This window comes from Sinocyclocheilus anshuiensis, unplaced genomic scaffold (genome assembly GCF_001515605.1).
Source record: "Sinocyclocheilus anshuiensis isolate Anshui unplaced genomic scaffold, SAMN03320099.WGS_v1.1 scaffold136, whole genome shotgun sequence".
In the NCBI taxonomy this organism is placed as follows: Eukaryota; Metazoa; Chordata; class Actinopteri; order Cypriniformes; family Cyprinidae; genus Sinocyclocheilus; species Sinocyclocheilus anshuiensis.
The window spans coordinates 665,377-675,063 of NW_015554074.1; the positions used below are offsets into that span (position 1 = coordinate 665,377).

At 38.2% G+C, this 9,687-nt stretch overlaps 1 protein-coding gene across 2 annotated transcripts; it reads left to right on the forward strand.

Annotated features, from left to right (window-relative positions):
- The first annotated feature begins 6,528 nt into the window (after positions 1–6,528).
- On the forward strand, positions 6,529–9,365 carry tent5c (terminal nucleotidyltransferase 5C). Of its 2 annotated transcripts, none has more exons than XM_016460867.1 (3): positions 6,529–6,547; positions 6,727–6,854; positions 8,006–9,365. In XM_016460867.1, exon 3 carries the CDS (start codon positions 8,018–8,020, stop codon positions 9,185–9,187), a length of 1,170 nt encoding a protein of 389 aa, XP_016316353.1. In that variant the 5' UTR covers positions 6,529–6,547; positions 6,727–6,854; positions 8,006–8,017; the 3' UTR covers positions 9,188–9,365. The 2 variants fall into 2 exon arrangements, with proteins under 2 accessions (XP_016316353.1, XP_016316354.1); XM_016460868.1 differs by having other exon boundaries at positions 6,727–6,836.
- Positions 9,366–9,687: the final 322 nt, after the last annotated feature.

Below are 9,687 nucleotides of genomic sequence, written 5' to 3' on the forward strand. Positions count from 1 at the left end.
GGCTGTAAACACCCTGAACATGTTTTCTGAAACACGGTGGTGGCAGACAGATTTCTGAGATCAGATGATTAAACACAACCTGCAGCCAATAATATTGAAGTATTTTATTTGTTTGTTTTTATTTATTTTTTGGGGTTTAATTTACCTTTAATGAATATTGATTCAGTCTCTTTGGAAGATGTGCTCAGCCTTATGCTCTCAGACTCAAGTTTGTTTGCTTTTTTTTAATCTTCAAGTGTGTAAAATGGTACATCCATAGAAGATTTCATGTAGTCGACCAGGAAAGGAAAAGCGAATTATTTTCTCATCTTGGATAATGAAGAAACTGTGAGAATCAGTCTGTCAAAAAGACTCGAGCACCATTAATGGGATGCTGGGTGCCATCGATCAGCTCCCATTAAGGGTCTTTCACTTTATATCCTGTCATTTCAGTTCCTCCGTTTCTGAAGGTCTCATCCGAGTGTGAGAGAGATGTGTCCTCTCCTCCCCTCTAGATGGCAGCAGTGGTGTCATTTCTTTTCTTTTCTCCCAGTATCATGACTTTGACTTAATGGTGAGTGAAGCCCAGGCCAACACTCTTCCCTGTTGTTGCTGGGTGGGTTTTGACAAAGCTGTGTTCTGTATTTGTATTTTTACTGAACAAAAAAACAATAATTGTAAATATGTTTAAAATGCCACACAAATTCAATAAAGATGTTACAAAAAGTGAATGGGATAAAACAAAACAAGCTTTCATTGTTAGGTCCTTTCTTACTAATTCATACAAAAGACTTGCAGCGGATTTCATAGTTCACTTTAATAGTTTCCCACAGTTATGGAAAACCTACAGATATCAGGGAATCTGAGATTTGGAATGCCAAGATATTATTTTTTTTTAGAAAGAGCCATAAAAGCCATTTTTACTTTAAAACTTTACTTGAATGCTAAAAAAAAAATAAAGAAGCAGCAAAACTTTTTTCAACATTGATAAATGTTTCAATGTTTCTGAAGGATCATGTGACACTGAAGACTGGAATAGTGATGCTGAAAATGTGCCATCGCAGGAATAAATTACATTTTAAAATACATTCACTAAAATATATTTTTTTTAATATTAGAAGTAATATTTCCCAATATTACTGTTTATACTGCATTTTATTAAATAAATGCAGCCTTGGAGAGCATAAGAGACTTCCAGTCTCAAATACAGCTTATTATATTAAATGTTATATTGATGTTTGGCATAAGGAAATACACTAATGTGATCTCTTAAATACATATTTGTAAATCTTTATCCATAATCATGAATGTGGAAACATCCTGGAAAGTCACTGGTCTAAAGCGTTGGTGACCTTGTGCATTTGTTCTTAACACAGCCTATACTGTATATAGATGGAATCTAGTTACAGCATGGACATTTCAATTATTTCTGTAATAATATTAATGATAGAGGCTTTATCTGTTTGTTTTAAGGCCGTCATGCTGCTTTGATCTTGGCAGCACACATTGATATTATAGGTCATGGTGACCTGGTCCTGGCACATTACCCCTGTTCTCAGTATTCACGTCAGTATTCAGTATTTCACACGTGTGAGCTTGTTGTTATTCTCTCTCTTTAGCAGCAGCAGATTTGAGGGCAAAAAATGAGGGATATCCTTTTTTTTAAGCTGTCCTCTGTCATTGAGCTGTCTGGACTGACCGCAATGTGACAGGACAGGATGGATGGCAAAATCTGGAGGCAGAGGTCATAAGCCGGGTGTCATTTGCCCTCTTTCAACAACCATAGTGACACAGTGTGACCCTGCCGTATCATCTGCTGAACAGATGCTGAACACGCATACAGTCAGGTCCAAAACTCTGAGACCACTAGTGGAAATCCTTGTATTTTACATTTTTCTAATTTAATGCAAAAAAGTTTTTGAGTTTGCATGAACTTCACAAGGGCAAAACCTGATGATCATGTTCTCCAGCATGATATGAGAATGATCCAAACAGTAACTTGTGCTTCAGCAGAAGCAAGAACAAATGTTGAATCTTATGTACAGATTGGGTTTCATCATGTCTAGTTTAGGGTCAATTTAGGCTACAGAGTCAACTGCTGCTCAGTGGAAAGCAGTGAGCGATAAGCTGGAGAAACTAGCATGTTGCATGTGTGTGGAGCAAAAAAAGCACCAAGGTCACTGAACCAGGTAGGTCAGTTGGCAGCTTCTACTAATGATAGCCAAACGATTACACACACAGAGAGCGAGAGGGTGTACTGAGAGCTCCAGTGGCTCATGAGAGATTTGTCTTTCAGAAGAGCATATGGAGCACTTGTTATTTTAAGCATCTGCATGCATGTCATATTTCTAACTTAAAATATAACTTTCAAAATCATTCTGATAATACACTGACTTCTAGTAGGGCCAATGGCTTCTGTTTCGTTCCTACACTCCCCGTCTGTTTTGCGAGTATACTTCAGTTAAGTGAGCAGGACCAAAAGTCTATCCAAATTCATAAGAATACACAAAACTGCAATCAGTTGCTTTAATATGCCGTACTCTTACCTTTACATACCCCTTACTGAAAAAGAATAGGGGTCGTTTTTTTTGTTTTTTTTTAAGAAAACCGAAACTGTCATTTGTACGTCATCCTGTTGGTTAGTTGCATACTTCTGTGTCTGCCTGCTGAAGTGGCTGCTTGTGTTCTTCAGGTCTGCAAAACGGAACTGTGAAAACAAATGATCTTATTTCTTCAAGCAAATACAATGCTGCTGGAGTAAGCTGTCCAACTGAATGGGATGCTATGTTGCATGACATGCATTTAGTATCTTTACAAATATTTTCTCCTCTGGATGTGTTGTGTTTCTGTTGTATAAAACACATTTTAAAACTCAAATTACAATATGGTCACAGCCATTTATTTATCATATGTGCCAATATTATTTTTGAATGATGAGCTACCTAAGAAGATGTTGGTTATTATGCCTGATCTGACCTTTTTGGTATAAAGCTCATCAGTCTTAAAGTGTATTGTGTGTAATAGTACTAAACTGGATTTGCTTCAGCATCCAGTTTTAAATTGGAAAAGTGCGATCCAACACAGTACCAAAATTTGGTGCAACATTTAATTTAATGAAAATTGTAAATTATATAATATTTGCAAAAGTATAATAATGTGTTGGATTATTAAATTCATAATACCATTAAGTTTTTGTGGAGTTGCACCACATGATACTGTCTTTACAACCGGAAATAATCTTGTCTTGTCATAATGTCAAAGTTTCTGATAATTTAAGTGATTAACCTTGACACAGTTATGATGCTCTATCGGGGTTCTCGCTGTGATATCACTTTCTGTTGTGTGTGTGTGTGTGTGTTTTGTTTCCAAGCCACATGGCTTTGGATTGGTGGATAAACCAAAGAGTTAAGTTTTATTTTATTTTTTCAAAGAAATTATAAAGATTATTTTTACAGGAATTTTATTCATCTTATTAATTGCATTTTAATATATTTTTGAATAAATTAACACTTAAAAATGAATGTCATGTCATTGCACCATCTGACTGATTGATAAAAACAATTTCCCCAAAAATAACAATTCTGTCATAATTTACTCATCTTCAAGTAGTTCCAAACCTGTACACCTTTTTTTTTTTTCTTTGGAAATGTCAGTATTTTCCCCCCTCTATACACTGGAAGTCAATGTGCACCAAAACTAATTAGTTAACATCATTCTTCAAAATATATTTTGCGTTCTGCAGAAGAAATGAAGTCATACAGCTTTGGATTGACATGAGCGTGAGTAAATGACAGTATTTTCATTTTCGAGTGAAGTTTGCCTTTAGCTACTGTAGCTTCTACCAGCTGACAGGTGAATTTGGCCAGCAGGTGAGAGACAGTGCTTTGTCCCTGCATTGTGTTTATGTTTTTCAGGAGCTCTGAATTTTAATCAATAGTTCCCAGAGGGTTGCTGATGTCACTGGAAGGAGAGGATTATGAATGTCACCATGAGTCACCGAACTGATAGACAGGGGAAAAAAACAATTGCGTGGACGTCCGCAAACGTAGTGGAGTGTTTAATGTGTTAATGGCTTGTATGTGCGTGTGCGCGCATCCTTCGGTGTGTTTAATGTGTTAATGGCCGCCGGTTAACCGTCCGTAGCTTGGACAGTGAGTCATTTCCACTTGGCGCTGAGCCCAGCTGCAGCAGGTGGCATTGCCACTCCTCACAAACTAAACGGTATTCACCTTTGAACAAAACACTGCTTAATTTGTACTCGATTCAGCGCTCTCTGTGAAGTTTATTTATTCTGTTAAATCCATCTGGGAAAGAAAACGCTTGCTTAGCCTCATAAGACTTTATGTATTGTTAGATATTTCTCAAAGGCTGTTCTTGATTGATGATGAAAGAAATCTTTGACGTTCAATGTGTTCTCATAGTCCAACAAAGGATTGACAGATCATGGTTCAGGTCTCCAAAAATTCGTAAAGTTCTGGATTAAATGTATTAAACGATTAATTAGTCTTAGATGTGACAATCATTGTTATCCACTGGGCTCCGTGTGATGTTGATGCCAAACATTTCTGATGGAGCTTCATGAGATCTAGAATCTCTCTTTTTCTCTTGTGCTTATGACTCCAGACTTTTTTTTTTAGGTCATCAAGTTGTTATAAAAATACAGCTAAGAAAAAGTTTACTAACCAGCTTGGGCAGTAATAACCCAGATGCTTTTAATTTTGTACATACTGATCACTGAAATCACTTTCATTCTCTTATGTAGCACATCTTTCATGCTTCATGCTCATTTTAATATGTAAATGCATCATCCCATTTGGACCAGCCTCATACATAATTATGGATTCGAAAAAAAAGCATCTGATGCAAACCCTTCATATGACAGCTTAGCTAAGATAAAACTGTGCTTTGCTGTCAAGATTGGAAATTCAATTGAATGTGTAAGATATGGTGCAATTATTCCCTATAACAATCTTTAATGTTGATTTCTGTGTGTGTATGAATCGGCGTGGGAATGATGCTCCCATCATAAATGTCAGTGACTTTTTTCTTATCTCATATAATTATCTGCACGTCCTCACCATTGACGTCATGTTAGATTAACACAAAACTGTTAGGACAGTCCCTCATATCCAGGTTCTAATTCTCTCCTTGTTGCTGACTCATTCGCTCTTTCTCTTTTCTAGGCCATTCACAAATTCATTGTCGTTCAGACCCAGCACACAAAACTGGAGTTTCCTCACATGATGTGACTAAGCAATCATTTCCTGTTTCGCTTTCTCATGTAATTTATACCCACATCATTGCTAAGAAAAGATTCAGAAGGAAGCAAACAGACCGGAATATCCCTCCCTCATATTTCCACTGGAGGCTGCACTAGGTCCGTTGATTTACTCCACAGCATCAGTGATGTAGTGCTGATTTCCTGTAAGGTTTCCCCAGATGTGCTTTTATACCTACTTACTAGGCTATGTTTTACTCCCTCAAACCCACCGTCCAATTTCACTGACACACCAATGCGGCTCATTCTTTATAGACCACTCAGTGTCTAAATGTATGTAATGATTATTAGAGTTTCTTGTAGATCCAGCTTTTCCAAAACAAATATTAATTAGTGTCTGTTTTTCTCACAGTTATGAAAGACACTGCCTACAAAAGAGCATTTGTGTGAAGGGTATTCAAGATTCAAGATTTTTTATTTGTCACATACATGGTTATATAGGGAATATATGACCAACAGTGAAATGTAAGTCTGCAAGGTATGTTTGTGAGGGCCAAATTTTTGTGAAAATGTCCTCACAAATATAGTGAAGTCATGTTCAGAATGATTTTATAAGAGGTTCTCACGAAATTAAAGGCTCATGAATTGTTTTGCTTGTACTTTACTGATGTAGGCCTACTGACATGAACAGTTTTGTGTGAGGATTAGGGTTGGGTTAGCCTTAAGCTAAAAAGTATGTAAAATCACTGTGTATATGTGAATATTTCTAGTGTAACCTGCCTACCTGACTACATTCTTAAATATTTCAACACTTCAACATATATTGCAAACGAAAGCAAGATCCAGCAGAATTTCAGGAGAAAAGCTGTTGTTTTTAAGTTACAACACACATCTCTTCCGCCTAGCCCACAAATTTGTCCATCAAATTAAAAATATAAGCCTATATTTAGTTTTAACGTGTTTAATCGTTTTCAAGCATTAGCAAATTATTTTATCTGTTGTATAATTTCCACGCTGACAACAATAAGAGGCTTAGCTTTAAATATTTTTAACTGATAGCCAAGCTTACTTGATGCACCTTACAAAAAGAGAAAAAACAGAGAGGTAACCCCAAACCTCAGGTTACCAAATGTGTTCTAGTTAGTTATAACCTGCTGCTTTAGCTACTCTCTTCAAAAGCCGGATGTCAAAATCGACAAGTGCCTGTGGTCACCTGGCAACACAAAAACCTCTTCAGCCAATCACAGGCTTCGCCTGGCGCATTGATACCAGCGAATAGAACGCCGTATGTTTTTGAATTCCGTATAGTCTTAGATGCCTTGTATTGCAGAGCTTAGCATGGGAGTAATTGTAAGTAAAATACAGACAGATTATTTATGATTTAATTTGTCAAATAAAATAAATATTTCGTTGTGAGCTGTGTGTGTTGATGGCAAGGCTTCAGAAAAATAGTGCGCAGTGGAGGTGCGGAGAACCAGGTTGTTTAGTAGGCAGTTATAAGAGAGCGCGCATGTGTGTGTGCTCTTCAGAACTGAAGCTTTGGCGTTTGGCGACGGAACGGATGGATGGAGGTGCTGCTGGTGCGAAACCTTATTTGACAGCCACTACTTTGTGCCGACCACGTTGCTGAGCACTCCAGGTGAATTTACTGAGAACAGTAGGTGGACATAATTCATATTTATAACTTGATACAAACGCGTTAGATCTGTGTGTTTCGGATGCAATCGGACGATTCACTTCAAAGTTTGTGTTTGGGAATAAATGCAGGCATAGTATTTGGTTTGAACGCTGATCTCGCGCAGTTTGTGGCTCTTTTGGTCTCTCACGTGCGCTGTTTCAAACGATTGTTTTTTTTGTTTATACATCATACTCCGATTAATGAACTGTTTTGAATTTTTTTCAGCCAGATGCATTGTGTTTGGAACATTGTACGTATGCTTTTATTTACTCGCATTGGCTCTTGTTTTAATCAAATTTAGGTTGTTGAAAGTTTGCGTGGTGACCGCCATGTATCTGTATCTAACGATAAAGGTCTAACGTGAAATTCTACCATAATTTGGAAACGATCCAAAAGGATTCCTACTGGAATTTTCTTATATTATTCCAACTTTAAAAAAAGGTAAAAATCAGGTATTTTCTAACACGTTTATTTTCCAATAAGACAATGATTACCAATAGGCTAAAATATGACTCTAGTCTTAGACATCAATGGGAATTAAAAAAAAAAAAATCTTTAAAGTCTGTCTAGTATCAAGACCTTATTAAGATGCATTGTAAGTAGAGTTCTAATGTTTTGTAGGACTCCTAATCTCGTTTTATCCTTTGAATTCTTACTCTGATTGTTTTAAAATTATTATGGGAATCCTGTGCACGTTCTATGTTAATGAGATTCTGACAAGTTTTTAAGCCATTTGGTTTAGACATTTCTTTTAAGTGAATCATTAGTGTGCGTGATTGATCAATGCTTTTTTTGGGGGATTTGTTTGTATGTTTTTCATTGGGAATCATGTTGAATTAGTTGAGGAGCAGCTGAGTGTCTCACAGTATAAATGCTTCAGTTTCTGTTTAGAGTTTGTTTGTCCTTCTGGAAAGCCTGCGAATCATCATTGTTAGCTTTTCTGTTGTGAGAGACCAGTGAACCTGTTGGACAGTGTATATATAATGTTCTTTAATTACATTGTTTTATTTCAGTTCAGGCTTATTATCTAACAAAATATTAACTCTAGTTTTTTTTTTTTTTTTTAAAGAGATTTTTAAAGATTTCTTTTGAGTCCGTAAAATTGTTTTTGCACTTATATTTTATCCCAGGAAACTGCATAGATGGCAAACATGGCCTCAGCCTCATCCAGCAATGAAAGTGAGTCACAAAGCGTGCTTACCTGGGAGCAAGTGAGCCGCTTGAACGACGTGCTGACGGAGGCCGTGCCAGTTCACGGACGTGGCAACTTTCCCACCCTGGAGGTCCGTCTGAAGGACATTGTACAGATGGTTAGGAACCGTCTGGAGCTGAGGGGCATTATGGTCAAAGATGTCCGCCTGAACGGCTCCACTGCCAGCCACGTGCTGGAAAAGGACATTGGCTGGAGCTACAAAGACCTGGACGTCATCTTCAGGGTAGACCTTCCTCGGGAAGAGGAGTTCCAGCTCATCAAAGATGTGGTTCTTAGCACTTTGTTGGACTTTCTGCCAGAGGGGGTGAACAAAGAGAAGATCACTCCAATGACCCTGAAAGAGGCCTATGTCCAGAAGCTGGTCAAAGTGTACACGGAGCAGGACCGCTGGTCCCTCATCTCGCTGTCAAACAACAACGGCCGCAATGTGGAACTTAAGTTTGTGGACTCGATCCGGAGACAGTTTGAGTTCAGCGTGGACTCCTTCCAGATCATTTTGGACTCTGTGCTGTCGTACTATGACTTCTCAGAAAACCCCATGTCTAGGCACTTTCACCCTACTGTGGTTGGGGAGAGCGTGTACGGCGACTTTGCCGTGGCTCTGGACCACCTCAGGAACAAGCTCATCGCCACCAAGCGGCCGGAGGAGATCCGCGGAGGCGGTTTGCTCAAATACTGCAACCTCCTGGTGAGGGACTTTAGGCCCACGGATGAAGACGAGTTTAAGGCCCTGGAGCGCTACATGTGCTCACGTTTCTTCATTGACTTTCCCGACATTGGTGAGCAACAGCGCAAACTGGAGGCTTATCTGCAAAGCCACTTTGTCGGTGAGGAGAAGAACAAGTACAACTACCTCATGATCCTGCGACGGGTCGTGAACGAGAGCACCGTGTGTCTCATGGGACATGAGAGGCGGCAGACGCTTAACCTCATCTCGCTGATGGCGTTTCGCGTTCTCGCCGAGCAGAACGCAATACCTGATGCGTCCAGTGTCACCTGCTACTACCAGCCGGCTCCGTATGTCAGAGACCTGAACTTCAACAACTACTATGTGGCCTCTTGTAACCAGTCCATTCCAACTTGGTTGCCTTGTAATTAAGACCCAAAGATGCTTGTTCAACAACAAAATCCATGAGTTGGCCAGAAAGCCAGATATTTGGCCGTAAGGGATGTTTCCCTCTGTAGGCATAAAGGATATTTAAAATGACAAGTGTTTCCTTACTTTTTCTTTTTTTTTTTTTTTTCTCCTTTTAATTCCTTCTCTGCAGAGGTGCCAAGACATTTCTGATTCAAAGTTATATATTTTAGTGATTTTTGAATGTTTTTTTCCCTTTTTTTTTTTTGCCTTTAATATTCTAAAGTTTCAGATTTGTTTGCTCTCATCTCTGTCCCTGACCTGACTGAGAGATTATTTTTTTTCCATATTGAAGAGAAACAATTCCCATAGTGCCTTAATATACTCTAACCTTAAAAATGAAGGAAAATGCATATTGACAAATTAATATTTTTCCTGTGTGTAACAAAATAAAAAGGGCAAAAAAATAATAATGTTCTTAGAAATTTGGAGGAGAGAAAAAAAAAGACTATTAAAAGAAAAAG

What these genes read in the sequence shown, in the direction of transcription:
- tent5c (XM_016460867.1), top strand. Translation starts at nt 8,018, where the DNA reads ATGGCAAACATGGCCTCAGCCTCATCCAGCAATGAAAGTGAGTCACAA.